Source organism: Pan paniscus, chromosome 1, assembly GCF_029289425.2.
Source record: "Pan paniscus chromosome 1, NHGRI_mPanPan1-v2.0_pri, whole genome shotgun sequence".
NCBI classification, from domain to species: domain Eukaryota; kingdom Metazoa; phylum Chordata; class Mammalia; order Primates; family Hominidae; genus Pan; species Pan paniscus.
Window position 1 is genome coordinate 115,903,450 of NC_073249.2, and position 22,604 is coordinate 115,926,053.

Sequence of the window (22,604 nt, forward strand, 5' to 3'; positions counted from 1 at the left end):
GGTTGGGGCGGGAGCTGCGGGGGTTTCCGGGGGCGGGGATGAGTGCAGCTGGGCTCAGCTCCCTGTGCCCTACCTTTCTGTTCTCTTCCTTGGTTTCCCCTACTCTCCTCCTGCCCCAAGCAGTGCCTGATGCCGAGTTCCGTCTCTCGCGTCTTTTCCTGGTCCCAGGCAAAGCGGAGCGGAGATCCTCAAACGGCCTAGTGCTTCGCGCTTCCGGAGAAAATCAGCGGTCTAATTAATTCCTCTGGTTTGTTGAAGCAGTTACCAAGAATCTTCACCCCTTTCCCACAAAAGCTACGGTTGAGTACACGTTCCTGTTGTGAGTTCTGGGTTCAGATACTTTGGTGGCTGGAGGGAGCGAGGGGGAGGGGAGAGTTTGAAATTACGATCCCTGGTGACCTTGTGTTTACACGAAGCTCAGTCTTCTGCACTCAATTCCATCGCAGCGGGTGGGTCCCACACAGAAAGGAAATTGCTGGTCCTGGGTATCTTCACAACCGTGTTTTCAAGTAGGATACATCTGAAAAACACAGAAACACTGTAGAAATAATCTTTCCAGTTCTCCCAAATTTTAATTTATAAATCAGTAACCAAATGCAACTCTGTATTTTGCATTGCATTATCGGATTGTCCTCATTTCTCTTAATGTAACATTTGATGCAGCTTATAAAAACACTTAATTTTTTAGACTCTTTAGGATTTAACCATTAGGAGAATATTATGTTTGTCAGGAGGCCAAGTTAGAGTTTAGAAAAGTAAGTATTTTTAAATTATATTTTGATTTGAGCCTGATGGTTCTGTGCATCTCTAAAAGCAGCTTAGGGCTTTCTGACCGTTCACTTGGAACTTCCAGAATTTACTTTCTTATTTCTTAGCATTCACCACTTGGCGAAGACAGCATGAGGAATTCATTTTATTACCACGGGTATTTAAATATTTGTTAAAAAATTGTAAACACAGTTTTGATTCATAGAACTTCAAAGAGAGCAGAGAAGATAGGTTAGGTTAGAGATGCAAGACTTTTTCTTTTCTTTTCTTTTCTTTTAATGGAGTATCGCTCTGTTGCCAGGCTGGAGTGCAGTGGCACGACCTTGGCTCTCTGCAACCTCCGCCTCCCGGGTTCAAGCGATTCTCCTGCCTCAGTCTCCTGAGTAGCTGGGATTACAGGCGCCCGCCACCACGCCCAGCTAATTTTTGTATTTTTAGTAGAGACAGGGTGTCACCATGTTGGCCAGGATAGTCTCAATCTCCTGACCTCGTGATCCGCCCGCCTGGGCCTCCCAAAGTGCTGGGATTACAGGCGAGAGCCACCACCCCCGGCCTGCAAGAACATTTTTATAAACATTCTTACTGCCCTGTGAAATTTATTCCTGCATACTCTCAATTATTTTGAAAGGTTTTTTGAATTATGAATCATTAAAATTCTAATTTTGTTTGTTTGGCAATTACTCAGCAATGCTTTCAGGTTTCAAAGGCAAAAACACATTGACAATTAGTCTTCCTCACCTAGTCCATGCATTTAAATTCCTCAGTTGTCATTCGCAAACTGGTAAACCATTTCAAGCCCTGCTTCTATAAACTGTCAGTTTAAACAACTAGGACTCTCAAAGCCTAAGGAGATACGAATCCAAGATAATTCGTACATAGAAAAAATTCATACATAAAGTTGTACTCCATACCTGTGGCCTTATGACTACATAATTAATAAATCAGCTATCATTATTATATTGTATGCTTATTCTACTCCACTCCAAGGAACAACTGTTTGAGTACTGTAACTCAGAAGCTAAGTAAATTGCCTGAAATCATAGAGTTGGGTAGTAGTAAAGGTAGGACTTGCGTTTAGAGATACCTCATCTCACAGCTGTGTTCTTTACATCACATGGACTTGCAATTGCTTTATTTTGCTTAATAATCTATTATTTTTTTCCTCATGTCTCTCTATAGGAGAAGACTCAATGATATTTCTTTTTTCCTCTTTAAGATAGTGAAGGTGTTGGATGTGAGAATGCATATGAAAATTTATATCCTGGAATTAAAACATTATTTAATTCCAGATGGTACAACATCATTGTAAAAAACTCGTGTCAACTCGTCAAAGAAAAATAACCTGTTAACAATGCTGTAGCCTAGTATTCTGCCCATGAACAATATTGGCGTGTTGACTTAAAACTGTACATGTTTAAAATTGTGTGGATTGAGAGAAAAACTTCTTATTTTCTTTGTGTGGATTTTAGGATTTACAAAAGGTGCAGGTATGAGCAGATCTGAAGACTAACATTTTGTGAACTTGTAAAACAGGTAATTCATTTTTCACATTATAAGAGGAATAAGTACATACTGATCATCTCTGAAAATAAGTATCTTATTTAATCCTTGAATAAACCTCTATGAAATGGGTATTATTTTATACTATTTAACAGATAATACTAAAAGCTACCATTTATTATGCACCAGCAATCTGTTAGGTTCTTTGCTTGTGCTATCAGTATAAGCTGTACAAAGACTACTCAGCACAGTCCAATAGAACTTTTCCACAATCATGGAAATGTTTTTTTTTTTTTTTTTTTTTTTTTTTGAGACGGAGTCTCGCTGTCGCCCAGGTTGGAGTGCAGTGGCGCGATCTGGGCTCACTGCAGGCTCCGCCCCCCCAGGGTTCACACCATTCTCCTGCCTCAGCATCCCGAGTAGCTGGGACTACAGGCGCCCACCACCTCGCCCGGCTAATTTTTTGTATTTTTAGTAGAGACGGGGTTTCACCGTGTTAGCCAGGATGGTCTCGATCTCCTGACCTCGTGATCCGCCTGCCTCAGCCTCCCAAAGTGCTAGGATTACAGGCGCGAGCCACCGTGCCCGGCCAATCATGGAAATGTTCTAAATTTTTACTGGAGTGCAGTGGCACGATCTCAGCTCACTGCAACCTCCGCCTCCCAGATTCAAGTGATTCTTCTGCCTCAGCCTCCCAAGTAGCTGAGACTACAGGCGCCTGCCATCACCCCCGGCTAATTTTTTGTATTTCTAGTAGAAATGGGGTTTCACCGTGTTGGCCAGGATGGTGACACGTGGCTTTTGAGCATTTGAAATGTGGGTAGTGTGACTGAGGAATTCAAAATTTTATTTAATTTTAATCTATCGAGATTTTAATTTAAATAGTTACATGCAGCAGTGGTTGCTATAGCAGATGGTACAATCTGTGTTGATAACATTATTCCATTTTTCTTTGTTTTTTTTTTGTTTTTTTGTTTTTGAGATGGAGTCTCGCTCTGTTGCCCAGGCTGGAGTGCAGTGGCACAATCTCAGTTCATTGCAACCTCTGCCTCCCAGGGTCAAGCGATTCTCCTACCTCAGCCTCCATTCTCCTACTTCAACCTCCCGAGTAGCTGTAATTACAGGCGCACGCCACCATGCCTGGCTAATTTTTTTATTTTTAGTAGAGACTGGGTTTCACTGTGCTGGCCAGGCTGGTCTCAGAACTCCTGACCTCGTGATCCGCCTGCCTCGGCCTCCCAAAGTGCTGGATTACAGGCCTGAGCCACCGCACCCAGCCTCACATTATTCCATTTTTCAAAGGAGAAACTGGTTCAGAGAAGTTATGAAGCTTGCTGAAGTTCACACAATTTTATTTAAAAAAAAGTTTTGAGCAGAGGAATACTTTAGGAATGTTAATTAGGTAATGCAGGTGGAATGGGTGAAGGGGAAGGAAAAGCAGATAGGCCAGGAGAATTGAAAGTCAGAATCATATGGTTACAGTGTGAACTGGGAAGAAGAATGGTTTAAATGACTTGTAGAAATAGAATTGCCATCACTTGGTGACAGCATGTGAGGACTTTATAAGAGAGAACCTAAGATTCCTCTGAAGTCTTAGAATCCTCATAACCTGAAAAAAATGGTAATGTTGTTTACTGAAATAGAAAAATCATGAATAGTTTTGGGAAATAAAAGGATTTTGCTTTGGCTGTTCATGCAACAAATAATTGAGTGATTACTATGGGTAAGGTCCTCTGCTATGCTTAGGTAGAGAAGTGGAAGGATCTTATTCCCTAAAGACACCATCCTCAATTTTCATACTGTAGAGACAATGAGCTCTAAAAGATGTGAAAATTAAGTGTTCTCAGAGAAAGGGGTGCTTATTTCTACATACAAAGGGCTTAGGTAAAGTTATCTGTGGAAGATAGCATTTGAGCTTTTGAAGAAAAGGAAGGATTTAGACATGTAAAACAAAGGGGGAGGAGGTTTTGCTACTAGCAGTGAGGTGGACAAAATATTTGAAAATCTCTTTTACCAATACACCTAAATGCTGAATAAATTACATTAGCTCATTAAATTCATGACAGGTCTTCTACGAAAGACAGGGAAATCTCCAGGGCTAAAAAGTTAAACAACAACAACAAAAAAGCTGAAACTAGAGTAGTATACTAGCAGTGTGTTTCCTTTGGGGGCATTTGGCTGATAGCAGAAGTAGAGCACAATCAGGGACAGGTGACAGGCTGCTCTCTACCCAAAGCAGAGAGATAGAATTCATATCCCTGTAACCTCCCAGGCACATGCTTCAATGTCAATGGGTGCCATTCCATGGTAGTTGATGTAAATGGTACCTGTGTTTCAGGGGGTGATGTTTTCATAGAATAAAGTTTAAGTATTTCCACTTGAAATTGTACAACTCATGGTATTGGAGAAGCACCTTCCCCCACATTCAGCCAGGACCCACAAAAGTCTACACAGTCAGTCATAGGTGGGCCAGAAAAATATCTCCCTCCTGGCAAAGGGAGATCACAGAGAAATTTGTTCGTTTTCATCACAGCTCCAGGAGGGGGAATAAAGATGCCACCTGAAAACTTGAAACTGGAGGGTCTGCCATCACTCATTCAAGGTTCAAATTTACATATCTACATGGTCTAAAAAACCAGAAGCCAAGAAATTAACATAAAGTTGGCCCGGGTTGGTAATGTGCCATACTGTCTGGAAAAAACAAATACGGATCCTCTCTGTAATGACTCACCCTTAGTTAAGCCTTTTAAAATACTCCCAGATTTTAAGATTGTCCAATATAGGCTCAGAGTCAAAAACTGTAAAACATATGTGCAAGGGACAGCTAAACTGACATAGACTCCTAAGGACTTATGGGAATGATCAGAAACAAATTAACATTTAAAGAGATGAAAAATGAAAAAATTAAAGATCTTAGAAATGATTCAAAATTATGTAAATTAAGAACTCTTGTCCTGGAAACCTATGCTGGGGAAAGCACCAATAGGATTTTGGCAAGGACTTGTCATGATTAACTGAATAGATGAAGAAAAAAGATATTGATGGGATGTTAAGGACTGACAAGGAAAAAGGAAGAGAAAAGAGAAGATTATGAAATGCAAATGTGTATATTTAGCAACAAATCAGATGGCCAGAGTAAATGACAAATACCAATCAAAAATGGCTGAGATTTCATTCTTTGGAAAGTCAGTCTCAGATGAGGAAGCTGTAAGTATTCACAAAGTTCATGGAAAACACTAAATTTCTTTAGGTCATCAAAAAAATATGAGAAGATACTCCTTCAAACATGAAATTATTCTCACATTCATAGGAGTATTCTAATTTAAAAGTATTCCTATATTTTTAAAAATTAAAAAAATTAAAAGCATGAATTTGTACCAATGTTTCTTAATTCATATTATTGACTCATTATTACTTAACAACATCCTTAATCTGGAATTCAAGGAAGAAAGTGGTGATGTGGGGTATGGGTGTATTTAGGCCCTCTGTCTCCGCCCCTGCTCCTGCTGCCCCCATGTAGGAGCTGGAAATATAATAGTGAACAGAACAGTTGTTTCCTGTTCTCACAGAACTTAAAGTTTAGTGAGGAAGAGAAAACCAAACAAGCAAGTTAAATGTAATGAGTGCCCTGGTTGGGGAGGTAAAGGGTGCTGTTAAAAACAAAGCAGGGACACTCAACTGAAGCTGGAAAGATTGAGCCTTGAAAAACATAAAAGTTAACTGCGTAGGTAGTGTTCTAGTCACCATGAATGTCTGAAGGTGTGCTAGAGAGCATGACACATTTGAAGATCTGTAAGAAATATGCTCTGGCACTGTGGCATAGTTGATTGGGCACTAGAATCAAATTGCTTGAGTTTGAATCGTATCTCCACCACATCCAGCTCTATGACCTTGGGCAATTGTCTTAACCTCTGTAATTCTGTTGAGGAAAGTACATTATTTCATGTATTTAAGGTGTTTAGTAAACACTGCTAAGGCATAGTAAATGCTAGGTGTTTGCTTTTGTAATGATGAGATAATGATAGCTAGAGCAAAGAATTGAGAACCAAGCATGGCCAGAGGTGAATATAGAAAGATAAGTAAAGACAGACCGGGCATGGTAGCTCACGCCTATAATCCCAGCACTTTGGGAGGCCAAGGCAGGTGGATCACTTGAGGTGAGGAATTCGAGACCAGCCTGGCCAACGTGGTGAAATCCCGTCTCTACTAAAAATACAAAGATTAGCCAGACGTGGTGGCAGATGCCTGTAATCCCAGCTACTCAGGAGGCTGAGGCAGGAGAATCTCTTGAACCTGGCAGGCTGAGGTTGCAGCGAGCCGAGATTGTGCCACTGCAGTCCAGCCTGGGTGTCACAGTGACACTCTGTCTCAAAAAAAAAAAAAAAAAAAAGGTAAGTAAAGACAAGACAATGCAAGGACCTTATGGACCATGTTAAGGAGCAAAGACTAAGGGTATAGGGGAAACCATTGTAGGAGAATAAGGGGATCAGATTGGTATTTTGAAGTTGGAAGGATTACTTTGGTTTTAGAGTGGAGTCTAGATTGGTTTGGTCAAGACTGGAGGAGGATTGAGTAATAATAGAAAAACTAGGCTGGCTGGGTGGCTCATACCTATAATTCCAGCAATTTGGGAGGCTGAAGTGGGAGGATTTCTTGAGCCCAGGAGTTTGATACCAGCCTGGGCAACATAATGAGACCTCATCTCTACAAATAATAAAGTTAGCTGGGCATGGTGGTGTGTTACTTGTGGTCCCAGCTACTTGGGAGGCTGAGGTGGGAGGATCACTTGAGCCAGGGAGGTCAAGGCTGCTGTTAGCTGTGATTGCACCACTGCACTCCAGCCTGGGCAACAGAGTGAGGCCTTGTCTCAAAAAAAAAAAAAAAAAAAGGAATAAAAACCAACCAAAGTATTTTTCCTGTTCTCTCACTCAATAATCAACATAATACTTCTCTGATCATCAAGAAGTATGGAGATTTCTCTCCACCAGCTGACACCAATTGGATATCCCCTAATTCAATTCTGATGGTATCTACCTAGAGATAGCATCAGATCGCACTGGTTGAGGGCTCAGTCCCACTAGACTACCTCCCAACTTCTGACACCAATCACAAGCTGGGGTTGTCTTACCCATGTTTCTAACTGACTGGCTATAAACTAAGGTTCTCATTACCCCCTCCTTGTGTTTGATTAATTTGCTGGAGTGGCTCACAGAACTCAGGGAAATGCTTATATTTACCAGATGCATAAGGCAAGGGATATGGAAAGGGGCATGGAGCTTCTGTGCCCTCTCTGGGTATGCCATCCTTCAGGAACCTCCGCATGTTTGGCTATCTAGAAGCTCTCTGAACCCAGTCCATTTGGGTTTTTATGGGTGCCTCATTACACAGGCATGATCAGCTTAAGTTTCATCCTCTCTGCCTTCCTGGAATTGGGGATGGAGGACTGAACGTCCAACCCTCTAATTATGCCTCGGTCTTTCCTGTGACCAGCTCCCATCCTAAAACTATATGGACTGCAAGCCTTATTAGCATATAGAAGACACTCCTATTACCCTGGAGATTCCAAGCGTTTTAAGAGCTTTTTGCCAGGAAATGGGATGAAGACCAAATACATATGTATTTCACAATATCACAGGTACCCTTAGGAAGTTATAATTGACCAAGAGATGATGGTGGTTTGGGTAAAGTAGTGACAGTGAAGATGGAGAAAAAGGGTAGATTTGAAATAAATTTAGGAGGTAGTATAAACAGTACTTGGTACTTTCCATGGGAAGATGGGACAAGAAAGCAAGTTTCTAGCTCTGTCACGTAGGTGAATCTTGGTTGCGCTCATTAAGAAAGGGAAGGAGAGCGAGTATTGGGGTATGGCATGAGGGATGATTTCAGAGGTGAAACAGCTTGGGGTGGTAAGTACAAGGCTGTGGGCATGGATGGCTAAAGTAGGATGAGGAAACTCTTGTGAATTATCTTTTCTAATATGTTTTCTCTATTTCAGAAAACCTGTTTGAAATGTGGTGGTTTCAGCAAGGCCTCAGTTTCCTTCCTTCAGCCCTTGTAATTTGGACATCTGCTGCTTTCATATTTTCATACATTACTGCAGTAACACTCCACCATATAGACCCGGCTTTACCTTATATCAGGTAAGTGAAATGTATTCTTTGTATAGGAGACTCTTTATGTCTCATTCTTATTTTAACATTGAAGCCAACATTTAATGTCAACCTTTTAAAAATCAGATTTTACATTGGCATTACAACAATAAAGGGAATATAAAAAGGAACTTGAATTTGGCTTTTTCTTTGTGATAGAGAAATGTAGAGACAGCCCAATAAGATTCAGTTTGTGAACTGGTTCTTGAACTGTGACTCTTTAGTGCCTTCTTTTCTAAGTAAGTATTTGAAGTTGTTTCAGAATATAGAATTGGAATTATTCGCCCCTTAAAATTAAAAAATAAATGCTACAAACAGTAATAATGATATGAAAAGATAATGGAAATGACAAACATGTCTTAATATGCTTACTGTGTACGAAGTAATTTTCTTTTTTTTTTGGAGATGGAGTCTAGCTCTGTCACCCAGGCTGGAGTGCAGTGGCACGATCTCAGCTCACCTCACTGCAACCTCCGCCTCCCGAGTTCAAGCGATTCTTCTGCCTCAGCCTGCCGAGTAGCTGGGATTACAGGCGTGCATCACTACGCCCAGCTGATTTCTTTTTTTTTTTTTTTGCATTTTTAGTAGAGATGGGGTTTCACCATGTTGGTCAGGCTGCTCTTGAACTCCTGACTTTGTGATCTGCCCACCTCAGCCTCCCAAAGTGCTGGAATTAACAGGCGTGAGCCACTGCGCCCAAACTTTTTTTTTTTTTTTTTTTTTTTGAGATGGAATCTCACTCTATCGCCCAGGCTGGAGTGCAGTGGCACAATCTCGGCTCACTGCAACTTCCGCCTCCCAGGTTCAAGCGATTCTCCTGCCTCAGCCTCCTGAGTCACTAGAATTACAGGCGCACGCCACCACGCCTGACTAATTTTTGTATTTTTAGTAGAGATGGGATCTCACCATGTTGGTCAGGCTAGTCTTGAACTTCTGACCTCGTGATCTGCCCGCCTTGGCCTCCCAAAGTGCTGGAATTACAGGCGTGAGCCACTGTGCCCAGCCTCGTAGAAAGTAATTTACTAAGCATTCTTCATGTCCTAAATAGTTGAATCCTTACAACAACTGGATAAGGTAGAAACTATGATCCTCATTTGAGAGAGAAGGAAATGAGGTCCAGGGAGGTCAAGTTATTTGCTCATGGGCAAATAACTCAGTGTTGGAACCAATAATTAAACCTGGACAGTTTGACTCTAGAAGCTAGGCTCTTACTCTTTATGCTGCCTAGATATTTTTGACGTATTAAGTATCAAAATTTATTGATAACATTTTTGAAATCTCACAACGAATGAAGAATGGGTAGTCAGTTGCATATACTATGTTCATAACCCTCTTTTTTTACACTTGATCTTAGCCAAAAGGCCAAGAAGCTATAATAACCCTCTTTTTTTAAAATTGCAATAGCAAAAAGTAATTATTACAACAAATTTTAAACAATACTAGAGTGATTATAAAAATGAAAAGCAAAAATCCCTTCCTGACACCTTCCAGTTTCTACACCCTAGAGACAATTCATAGTTTGGTAGATTTCCTTCCAGAGTTTGGTTTGTTTTATCTTGTTATCATGTATGTACAAAACTCTTTCTCTTTTTTTTCTCGTTCTTTCTCACTTTTTTGGGTTTTTGATTTTGTTTCATTTATAAAAAGTGATAGGATGTTGATACAGAAATTGCTTACTTATTCTTCCTTCCCTTTTTTTTGGCTGTTACAAACAGTACTATAATGAAGGTTTCATTACATACAACTTTACATACTGATGTTGATATGAGGTAGATTTCTAGAAGTGAGATTGCTAGATAGGTAATAGGGCATCTACATTTTTCATTTGACATTTCCAAACATATCTTTAGAATTGTTGCATCAATTTATGCATTCACAAAAAGGATATGAGGAAATCATAATTATATGAATGGTTTCTGAGCTATTGAGACTTAAACTTCTCTATAAAAGTTAAATAAATTACATAGGGCAGGGAGATGAAGAAAACATAATTATTAAAACGTTATTATTAAATATGATTAAGCAACTACTAGTGTTTTAATCTAGATGATTTCACCTGGAATATAGTTAGGTCCACCCCTGAAAGTATTCAGCCTCTATATGATGCTTTTGAAACATCTGTCTCTTCACAGAGATGCCAAATTTTGTTGCTATTGTTGAGTAATATTTTTTGTTTTGTTGCTGTTGTGGTTGTTTCATTTATTCATTTGTTTACCTTCAGAAAAATAACCTTTCCAACACAGAAAATAGTAATCTTTTAAAGAATGATAAATTGGAAGATTAAATTTATCTTTTAAAAATGTCAAGAAAAGATCTGGGCATTACTATCTACATGTTGTTTCCACAGTGGTATGGCGTGGCACAAAAGATATAAACAAATTGGATGCAGTTTGGGAAGATTTACAAAACCCAAAAATGTTTTAGAATTTAAGGTTCCAATTCGAGAAATAATTTGATAAATAATTACCACTCCGCTAGTGGAATATGTAGCCTAAGGAGCCACACCATTCTTTAGTAACTCCAGAAGGTACATATTTAATATTCATGAGGGTCTTTCACAGTATTTTTTTTCTCCATCTGAGAACTTGTCTGCTTTCGTTTTGAAGAACTTTTAATACAGCCAGCCCCCTATATTCATGGGTTCCACTTCTATACAGCCAATCAACCACAGATTGAAAATATTCTGGGGAAAGAAATTCCATCAAGTTCCAAAACTTGAGTTTGCCAGGTGCCAAGTACTTCATTGAATCCACAGGAATGAAGTGATGTGTATTAGATATTATAAGTAATCTAGAGATGATTTAAAGCATATTGGAAGATGTGAATAGGTTATATGCAAATACTACACCATTTTATGTTAAGAGACTTGGGCATCCCCAGGTTTTGTTATCTGATGGAGGTCCTGGAACCAGTCCCCCACAGATACCGAGGGACTACTGTAATATAAGAGGCCACTTAGTTCTTTTTCTGAGTTTCACTTCCTTGGTGGTACTGCATGTGATTTTCTTTAAAAAGCACCCTAGACACTTCCTTTTCTGTTCTGCCTCTTCTGCTTTTTGATTTTTCTGCTAATGAACTTAGTATTACCCTGAGGTCTTTCTCCAACATTCTGACATACATATTTAAACTCTAGTACTTATTTTTATTTCTTGTAGGCTCATTTCCTTCATCTGCAAAATGATTAAGTTAAACTAGCAAGTCTGCAAAATTCTTTTCAGTTCCTAGATCCTATCCAAAAGGTTTAGCTGTTAGCCTGGGCAACAGAGCGAGACTCTGTCAAAAAAAAAAAAAAAAAAACGAAGAAAATGGTTTAGCTGTTAACAGCCCCAATGGACATAACCAAATGTAAATTTCACTTCAAAGACAATTTTGCTATAAGTGTGCTTCAGGTGTTCTCTTAGTTGGTTCAAGTAGTGGATGCCCAAAGGAGTGACTAGCCACTGGGGTAAGAGAAGAAATATTACAACATCTATGTATATTTTTAATCTAAAAACATTTAAACTTTGCCAATATTTAACATACAGAATAATGATAACATATATTTTGATGTTAGATGCTCAGATATTTTTTGGTGATGCTGTGACCACTGAGATGAAGTGCTATGATAATGAGGTGATGGGCATGGCTGTTTTCATTTGTAGGCCAGTGTATGTCATTCTATCCTGAGCCAAAGGAGGGAACACTCTTAGCCAACCATCTTGGAAATGCATGCCTTTGTTAACTTACATGTATCATTTGAAGTATAGCTATGAAAATTATGGATTTTTCTAAGAATAATACATATACATTGTGGAAAATTTGAAAAGTAGCAGGAACAAAAAACCCTTTATTCCCTCCTCCTGAAGATGGTCAAAGAGTACCAAAATCTTTTGTATGTAAAAGATAAATTTTATTATTTTATAATTGTTTCTTTACAAATACATTATTTTTTGTTTCTCTATTTTCACTGCAGATTTTTTTTTTAAGAGAAAGACTCATGGAATTGGAAAGTTAGAAGGAGCAATCCTTACAATTCATGTTTAATACTTTCCATTTCCTAACACCCCTAATCTAAATGTTTACTAAACGTTATGCATTCTTACCAGCTATAACTTTCTACTTCTTTTTTATCCCCATTGCATTGTCTTAGTTGAGACCCTAATTATCTCTTTCCTGTGGTATGTCAATTCAAGGCCAAAGACACTGTCTTTTTAATCTTTGTAGTATTTTTAAGAAGGGGAAAGAACTAATATTTAATGGATATCTCCCATTAGCCTGCTACTGTGCTAGATACTTAACATGCATTACCATTACATTTCATCCTTACAGTGATATGATGAGCTGGGAGGGAATGAATAGCTCCATTTTGCAAATTAAGGGAACAGTTTTAGGGAGATAAAAGGATGAACCTAAGGTCCTGCAGTAAGTAAATGGTGGGGTTTTAATCTGCCCCGGTGTGTTGCATACTGCCCTGAAAGACAGGCATGCAAGTGGATACATTGTAATGCTGTGTGGTAAGTGAGTTTATAGAAGTTCAGAAAGCATGCTATGTGAGTCACTATCTGCTAGAGGAGTTATCCAAGGTTATAGAGAGGAAGAGACTCAAAACTGTCTTGAATGTAAGCTCCACGAGGGCAGGGGCTTTGTCTATTTTACTTATCACTGTGTTCCCGTTTCTGAAATGGTGTCTGGCACATGGTAAGTGCTTGATAATACTTTTAAAAATTGATCAGTAGGTGAATAGGTGTTAATTGAATACAGACATAGTCAACAAAAGGTGCAAAAAGGCAGAGTTGTGAAAAGCCTGTGGTGTTTAGGGAATATTCTGGTGGGACAGATAAATCCATCTGCCTGAATGATGGTAGGTCAATAACATAGTCTTAACATACCAAGGACAGCTTTTTAAAAATCAATATATATTGATTTCTACTATGTGGAAGAGAAATAATCTTAAAATGATGTGAGTAAAAGGTGAAGTAGGCAGATATTTGTGAACTCAAATTGTCATGTTCTCTGTATAAAATGATATGAGTTGAACTCCTGGATTTATAAAAGATAAGAAGTTTGAATTAACTCCTGATATTCTTATCCCTTAGAAGAAATATATGTGTTTATCTAGTATGAGAAATCCACATACCTTCCTTTTTTTCTTTCAGTGACACTGGTACAGTAGCTCCAGAAAAATGCTTATTTGGGGCAATGCTAAATATTGCGGCAGTTTTATGTAAGTAATGAAAGTGATTTTAACATGATAATAGCCAAATTGCTACAGTATTTTCTTCTTTCAACACTGGAGTGTTACTTGTTTTACTTTCTAGTTATACTTGAGAGTATGTTATCACTAAATAATTGATCATAATTATGCTCCTTTTAAAAGAAAAACACTTTTCTAGAAATGCGGACTTATGGGAATAAACCTTTAAAAAAATATGTGTCGGATTATTCTACTATTCATTCAAATGGAAGTTGTTAAGTCTAACCAAATATTCCTTGAGGATTGTAGTGGACTTCTTAAGCAACCAGTAAGGAACAAAGAGTTGTGGATGCAGCTGACCACAGCTAATCCTAACTAAATTCCTTTGGGATAAACAGTTTAGATGTTTGAGAATAAAGATGGAACCATGTTTTGATTTTTGAGCAACATTCTAATGCTAAAGGGATAGAGTTGCTACTGAAGTATTTCATATCCCTGTTTATTTTGAACCAAATTTTTATTAATGGTTTACTCACATAATATTTTTCCATCAAGTGTGATTGTTTTAAATATTTGCATTCTTCTGTATGTTTATTATTTGCTTGGGTCAAAAATAGAAATCAGGAAGATAATTCAACTTAAAGAAGTTCATTTCATGACCAAACTCTTCAGAAACATGTCTTTACAAGCATATCTCTTGTAATGCTTTCTACACTGTTGAATTGTCTGGCAATATTTCTGCAGTGGAAAATTTGATTTAGCTAGTTCTTGACTGATAAATATGGTAAGGTGGGCTTTTCCCCCTGTGTAATTGGCTACTATGTCTTACTGAGCCAAGTTGTAATTTGAAATAAAATGATATGAGAGTGACACAAATAAGCTTTTGGGTTTTTTGCCTACGCCCATTTTATCTATATTCTATAACTAGTTCTGATTCTGATGCTAATCATAAAAACATTTTGTGTTTTATATAACTATTTGTAAATATGAGACCCATGGAAGGCAAATGATTTGCTTAGTCACTGGAGGCATCAGTAGTTCCATAATACAACCTTAAGGTTCTCCAACATCCACAGCATGAGCCAGGCACACAGGTATGTGCCTACAGTCCCAGCTATCTGGGAGGCTGAGGCCAATGGATCACTTGAGGTCAGGAGTTGGAGTCCAGCCTGTGCAACATAGAGAGACCCCATTTTTTAAAAGCAAAAACAAAACTACAGCTATTTTGTTTGTTTTTTTTTCTTTTTATTCTCTCTGATTAATTTTAAAAGGAAAATCTGTGATTCTGGATAGCAGTGACCTTTGTGAACTCTTCATTGGCAACTTTATTTCTTGGTTATTTATTACTTTGTTGTTTTTTGGATTATCTTTTCCCAGGCATTGCTACCATTTATGTTCGTTATAAGCAAGTTCATGCTCTGAGTCCTGAAGAGAACGTTATCATCAAATTAAACAAGGCTGGCCTTGTACTTGGAATACTGAGTTGTTTAGGACTTTCTATTGTGGCAAACTTCCAGGTTTGTGTTTTAGCCCAGCATAGGTATTTTCCTTAAGTACATAAATATACATATTAAAAGGGAAACCTGAAGCATTCAGTTACATGCTGTTGTTATTTCTTTACCTTAACAAAATAGAAATCACTTCCTTTAAATTATTTGACCCTATTAGAAATAGCTACTTGCACAACTAGAAAAATTCATATTTAAAAGTCTGAACAAATACAAATTATTTTAACTTTTTTAGGATCCACAGGACAATTATTAGAGTCTTCATTACTACTTAGTTGGAGATTACTTCAACTCACTACTGAAACAAAATTGATATAAATTAGAAGTGACACAATTACAGATTTTAAAAGTTGTGTTTTTAATATGCCTAACAATTTATAATCATTTACCTATTTTATCTACTTGTTTGGATGTTTTCATTGATTGCCTGCATTCCTAGGTGTCCTGCCTTGTATATGAGGAAAGGAAAGGAAGAACTGTAGGTCTTCTAGCTTTTTCTCAGGAAAAATAATGTCAAATACTTAATGTTAAAGTAGTGGTCAACCTTTATCAAATATTTTTCAATTCTCCACAGAGAGAGCAGTAGGAAAGAAACATTGGGCTCAACTCTGAATACAAGTAAAAGTGGGAATTCATAGCTGTGGAGCAGGGTGCAGTGGTTAGTGGATGGAAAATTACTAAGCTGGAAACGTAAGGGTTAAGAAGGGATTCTGGTTAAACTGCCTTGGTTTGTTTTGTGTGCTATAAAAGAATACTTCAGGCAGGGTGATTTATAGGAAAAGGGGTTTATTTGGCTTATAGTTCTGCAGGTTGTACAAGAAGCATGATGCCAGCATCTGGTTATGATGAGGACTTCAAGAAGCTTACACATGATGGAAAGCAAAGCAGGAGCTGGTGTGTGCAGAGCTCACATGGCAAGGGAGGAAGCAAGGGGGTGGTGGTGCCAGTCTCTTTTTAACAACCAGCTCTCACAGGAATGAATAGAGTGAGAACTCATTCACCACCCCCAACCCCCCACATCAGTCTATTCATGAGGGATCCACCCCTGTGACCCAGACACCTGCCATTAGGCCCCATTTCCAACATTGGGGATCAAATTGCAACTTGAGATTTGGAGGGGTCAAATAGTCAAAACCATAGCACTGACCTAATAGGATTCTTGGTGAAGGCAGGCCAGGGTGATTAGACATCACTTGAGGGATGGTAGAGGTGATATATTTATGGTGATCAGATACTGAGAATGGATGATTACGGCTAAACTGAACAAGATTCTTGCTAAAATTGGACAATGCAGAGACGAACATGGCAACCCAGAAGTCAGGACCTAGTTGACAAGAAAGTTCAGAGGAACCTGAGCTGGGTTTGGTGAAGGACAGAATTTTTGTCACCTGACAGTAACTCATGTAATTCCACTGACATTCATGTTTGCTAGATACGGGGGTGCAGCGGGTGTGCACAGGTCAGAAAAAATGGACCCTGGAGAAAATGTAGTTTTGCTGGACATTAGTTCCCAGCAGCCACTTTATACTATGAAAGGATAACAACAATTTGGGTGGACAACTAGCTAGCTGTCTGTGCCACAAATAGAGTTCTGCCTTCCCTAATCAGTTTCTGTAGCTCATTATTAAAAAATGTTTTGGAGAATTTCAGTGTGAGGATGGTGATTGTCTGTCTCTTGGTCAATTTAACAATGTTTCTCATCACTTTTATGGTAAAGATGAATCTCCAGTATTTGTTTACACAGCCCAGCAAATTCCAGTAGCAGTTCTTGATAGCACCCACACAAGCCGCCTTTCCACCTTTATCTCAATTACTTAAGGTAGCCTATATACTTTCTTTATTGTTTTGCTTTTAGCTTTTATTCTAATTTACCTTCACAAGAGTACTTATGGCCGTGTAATTTTGACTAAATTACTTTTTCTCTTTTGTTAACATCTCTTCATGCAACTTTAGATGCCCTCTTCATCTTTCACTGACGACTTTATTGCTGGGCCCTGTTTATAACCAGACCTTGTAGCATTACCCAAATATCAAACAATTCTCTTTCCTTTCTTTTTTTTTTTTTTTACTCACCGCTATACTAATGAGGATCTCCTTCCTTTCCAGAGTAAACGTTTACTACTTAATTAAAGTGGTGAGTGCACTGCTTCCTCCTCCACTTCCCCCTTTTCTTTTATGGAGACAAACTCTAGGTGATTTATACGGGAAAAATTTTACAAAACCAGGTCTATAAATGGTTTTACCCTTGCAGGTATTGGCTTGGAAGAGAGGCTAGCGCTGTGTTTTAAATGGAGTCAGGACTTACTGGTTTTACTTCTTGAATATTTTTTGAAGACATTCACTTCTTTCCATTTCTGTCTTTACTTCCCTCCTTACTGTCTTCTTCTCAACTAGCTTAGATTTCATCATCTCTCATCTGAACTACTGCCACAGCCTCCTCAGTGGTTCCTGTGCATTCGCTCTTACATTCCTTGAATCATTTCTTCATATTGCAGTAAAAGTGATCTTTTGGAAACGTATATACATCTCATTTTGCTTCCCTGTGTCCTTGCTTAAAGTTCTACAGGTTTAAAAATTATGTGAAAAGAGATACAATTCAAGAGAGAAAAAAATAATTTGCTAAACCACCAAACTGCCTAACTAACTCAAAGATCTTGTATAATCTGGCTGATGTCTACCTTTCAAGCCTAATTTTGCATTGTCCCCCTTCTTAATGTCTCCATTATATATATCACTAGCCTTTTTGTGCTCCTTAAATAGGACAAGCTTATTTAATTTCCTCTCACATACTGTTTCCTCTGTTTGGTAGGCCATAACGCCCTTTATATCCATGGTTGTAAATTTATTATTTTTATTTTTTAGTTGATGTATTTCTTTATTAATTATAAGCACAATGGTTTCGAAACGTTCACCATTGTATCTCCAGCACCTAGCTCAGTACTTAAGACAAACATGCTTTCATTAATTATTTAGTAACTTATTGAGAGAGGTTAAAGGGACTATGCAGGATTGGAAAAAATTCTCTTATTGCTGTGGTTGCCTGCATTTAAAGAGATGCCTAATAATTGCTATAAGATGGTATTTGAAAAATCTAACTTAAAAAATAAAAATTGAATTTCTTTTAAAACAAATTTGTATATGTTGTTCAGTAAAATAACTACATGGTAAGTGTCTTCACTACCTACTTAGAGGAATTTTTTTCTTCATACGAAATTTATCAAAGGAGAGTAGTAAAACTTTAGTAAGCAGAAATCTGTATTAATTTTCTAGTGCTGCCATAATAAAATATCAAACTGGGTGACTGAATAGAAATTTATTCTGTCAAAGTTCGGGAGGCCAGAAGTCTGAAATCAGGGTGTTGGTAGGGTTGATTCTCTTATTGGAGGCTCAGAGGGAGAATCTGTTCCTGGCTTCTGGTGATTACCAGTAATCCTTGGTGTTCCTTGGCTTATGGCAGTGTAACTATATATAACCAATCAAGCTAGAGCCAAGGGAGAATATTTTAATTTCTTGAGTCTTTAAATTTTATTTACAGTTAAATTGAATTTAAATGGAAACTCCCTATTCCCAGCACTGCAGTCCATCCTAATCTTTTCTTATTGCACTATGCTTTTCCTATGACCCTTTTCACCATCAGACACACTGGAATTTCCTTATTTCTGAAGTTTATATTTATTGTTTATGTACCTTTACTAAACTCAGAGCTCCATTTTTGCCTGTTTTGTTCTCTAATGGATCTGAAGATTTAGAACAGTGCCTAGCACCTAATAGGCACCAAGTAAACATATTATTAAATGAAGAAAATAATAAATGAATAATTCCTATTATATTTTCAGTGGAGGTATATGAAATAGTTTGGTATTACTATAATCCTTAGGTTTAAGCTGAGTATTATGAGAGAAAATTACTTCAGAAAGTACTTTGTTTGTAGAATTGGCCGAGCTTCTCTACTCAGTGAATGTCCTATTGAAATCTCTGGGTTGTGCTTTTAAATGTTGTGTTGCCAATGTGTTCTGAGTTTCTTTTATTGACGTATTTCTTCTCTCTATCTCTCAGAAAACAACCCTTTTTGCTGCACATGTAAGTGGAGCTGTGCTTACCTTTGGTATGGGCTCATTATATATGTTTGTTCAGACCATCCTTTCCTACCAAATGCAGCCCAAAATCCATGGCAAACAAGTCTTCTGGATCAGACTGTTGTTGGTTATCTGGTGTGGAGTAAGTGCACTTAGCAGTATCCTTCACTGTACAATGTGGCTACACTTGGAAAGGAATTGAATGACAAGATTTAAGTAAACACTATTGGTGCAGTATAAGAAGCCTTTTTGTCTTTTTTTTTTTTTTTTTTTTGTAGGAGAGATTCTTAGGTTCACAATCCTAAACTAAAGAATTTGAAATATGAAATTCAGATTGTACATAGTGCCTCAGTAATTGAGCTAGGAACAAAAATGTTGAGCCTGATCATACTCACTTCAAAGAAATGAGGGATGAGTAAATGCCCTTTCTGAGAACCATTATCTAGTTAAAGATTATGATAGAACTGCTAATTTTCTGAGCAAAGAGGTGGGGTTTGACTGTGAGAACCATTTTGTTGTGACCCTCTGAGCAGCACATTTTTAGTTTCACAGTACCACTGCTGTGTAACATTAAGTCTTTAAGAAAATGGGTTTAGACCTTAGCAATAAATGTGTGAGTAATCCTTTTAGACTGTAAAGTGATTTTTGTTCTCTGAGATCTTCTCTGAGATTCTTCCTTGACTTATGTTTTTATAGTGCTGACTTGCTCATCAGTTTTGCACAGTGGCAATTTTGGGACTGATTTAGAACAGAAACTCCATTGGAACCCCGAGGACAAAGTAAGAACTTACAGTCTATAAAACTTAGTTTTATATTAAAGATGGTTATTTTGGTTGATCTTGATGTGTTTTTCATTTCATCAGTAACAATGAAAGTCTTCTGGTAGAATAATCAGTGCTGTATTAAAATTATTTTCTTGATATGGTAGGGTTTATGTAGAACCTTCCATATTCTCCTGTCACCTGTGATCTGTAGATATTGTCAAAATATGAAGAGCATTGCGATGGCAGAAGAGTTTTCTGAGAAATTGACTCCCCTAAATGTGGGTATAGTATATAATATAGCCAACCGAGATCATTTATGTTTTGAATACTTGTTTTCTGAATTGAAAAGACATCTTCTCCCACTTTTTGTTATCTGGAAATTGATTATGGACTCTGCATTTAGGTTTCAATATAGTGGATATCTGAATGTAGATATAGCATCTTGGACTCTGAGAATAGAGGAAGAGGAACATATACTAAAGAATAAAATGAGTTCATCTGTTTTCACAAACCACTTGGTGGTGTTTTATTTAAGAATTAGCCTCAAATTGGGCATGTTTGTGAAAATGAATGAATGAAATAATTTACTAGATTTTCCCAATTGTAACCCATATATTATTTAATATCGTAAACACAGCACTTACTAAGTTTATTCTGAGCATTGTTAAACTTTTCTTAGTTGCATATTATGAATCTTATGGCTTTGGGTAAGACAATAGTAATTTCTCAATTGTAGAGTAAAAATGATCCTGTTCTATCTTAGCTATTTAATTGGAAATTTTATTCGCTCCCAGTGAAACAAATAGGGTGTCATTTAGGAGGACTTCCTAATGCTGGCTCTTTAATTCTAGAGATATTATATGCCTGGTAAGTCAAGGGTTGATTTTCAGAAGCTCCATTATTTTATAATTATTTTATAAGAATTGTGTGTTTTTTATTTGAAACATAGTATATAGATCGTTTAAATGAAATTTCACAAAACTATTCTTTTTTTCCCGTCACTCAGGGTTATGTGCTTCACATGATCACTACTGCAGCAGAATGGTCTATGTCATTTTCCTTCTTTGGCTTTTTCCTGACTTACATTCGTGATTTTCAGGTAAGAAGGCACAGTATTAGATTTATTCAGTCAGACTTCCTTCTCTTAGTCCAGGAAGGTGGACTAAGAGAACTTTCCATAGGCAACTCTCCCGCCTTTTTGAAAATTAACTGTTTGTGATTTGGTATCATAAACAAGTGATGTAACTTTTCAGGTAAATTGTTTCTGTGTTTAAAGAAGTAGTATTGCTAGCAAGATTTAGCCTTGAAAATGGGGCTATAAAATAAATTTCAGAAATTCTTACATAGAATTTGTTATCGATTCTGTGTACTTTTACATAGGTCATTCTCAACATTTGGTTTTACTGATTCTTAGTAGAAACCAAAGAAAAACAAGGAACTTTATGAATTGAGAAGCTTGGTTTTTCCAGATTTTAATTGGTACAAAGAGGATACCTTTGACAGTAAAACAGCTGTCTCACTACCATTAGAATTGATTTACATTCATAATCACAAGGTAGCCTATAGAACATATTGAAGGAGTGATCTCTCTTTAAGGAGCAAACTTCTATATATAATTTTCTTTTCTGTTCCAGAAAATTTCTTTACGGGTGGAAGCCAATTTACATGGATTAACCCTCTATGACACTGCACCTTGCCCTATTAACAATGAACGAACACGGCTACTTTCCAGAGATATTTGATGAAAGGATAAAATATTTCTGTAATGATTATGATTCTCAGGGATTGGGGAAAGGTTCACAGAAGTTGCTTATTCTTCTCTGAAATTTTCAACCACTTAATCAAGGCTGACAGTAACACTGATGAATGCTGATAATCAGGAAACATGAAAGAAGCCATTTGATAGATTATTCTAAAGGATATCATCAAGAAGACTATTAAAAACACCTATGCCTATACTTTTTTATCTCATAAAATAAAGTCGAAAGACTATGATATCATAGTTTTTTATACCTTATTTAAGAGAAACAACCTGACGTGCACCAATCAGTCTGCACATCCCAACCCTTCACATTTTATAAATTATTGTAGATCATGTTTTGTTAGGAGCACTTTTATGAGAGACATTTTCCATGACTAAATAATCTGCATTAGTCAGTAAGTCCTTTAGAACTGGGTTTTGAAATGGGAGTTTTATCATATTAAGTCATTTCTTGTAGTCTTACATTTTTTGTTGTTGTTCTGGAATCTACCTGTAAAGGAAAGTAGACCTGGATTCATGTGGGCTCTTTCATGGCTTAAGTGTTGCCCAAGAGATTTTGTAGGTAACGATTTTTTTTTTTTTTCTGGCCACAATGCCAGATACTAAGCTAATTGGTCTATCATACACATGCTTGCAGTAGTTTCATGAAGTTTAGTCTCTGGTGTGAAATTTTAATCACCAGTGAAGGAGAGAGGCACCTGTAGGTAAATTTACTTTAGTCATATTTTATATAAAACAAGGGTTAGTATTCATGTAACATTGAGAAGTTTGGGAATAACAGCAGATATGATTAATAACAAACAAAAGTCATAACCATACTCAGGAGCTTCTTAGATTTTCATTTATGGCAAGTTATAATTACATATAAAAGTAGTCTTGAACAGGTAAATATTGAGCCTTTTTA

The 22,604-nt window shown here is 37.4% G+C and overlaps 2 protein-coding genes across 5 annotated transcripts in view; one reads left to right on the forward strand and one right to left on the reverse strand.

Moving 5' to 3' along the window:
- Positions 1 to 206, reverse strand: part of CEPT1 (choline/ethanolamine phosphotransferase 1) — a 45,153-nt gene extending 44,947 nt beyond the window's left edge. Inside the window, exon 1 of the mRNA XM_003810672.7 lies at positions 74 to 206. The gene's annotated coding sequence lies outside the window, so the exon portion shown is untranslated. The remainder of the gene's footprint in view (positions 1 to 73) is intronic.
- DRAM2 (DNA damage regulated autophagy modulator 2) lies at positions 166 to 21,933 on the forward strand. 4 transcript variants are annotated; one of them, XM_008963002.6, is made up of 9 exons: positions 166 to 299; positions 2,238 to 2,301; positions 8,264 to 8,408; positions 13,553 to 13,620; positions 14,968 to 15,107; positions 19,155 to 19,332; positions 19,871 to 19,953; positions 20,945 to 21,037; positions 21,573 to 21,933. In XM_008963002.6, the coding sequence occupies exons 3-9, from the start codon at positions 8,278 to 8,280 to the stop codon at positions 21,678 to 21,680; spliced, it is 801 nt and encodes a 266-aa protein (XP_008961250.1). In that variant the 5' UTR covers positions 166 to 299; positions 2,238 to 2,301; positions 8,264 to 8,277; the 3' UTR covers positions 21,681 to 21,933. The 4 variants fall into 4 exon arrangements, with proteins under 4 accessions (XP_008961250.1, XP_008961249.1, XP_063462505.1 ...); XM_008963001.6 differs by having other exon boundaries at positions 183 to 319; XM_063606435.1 differs by lacking the exons at positions 166 to 299; positions 2,238 to 2,301 and adding an exon at positions 2,584 to 7,903.
- The last annotated feature ends 671 nt before the right edge of the window (positions 21,934 to 22,604 follow it).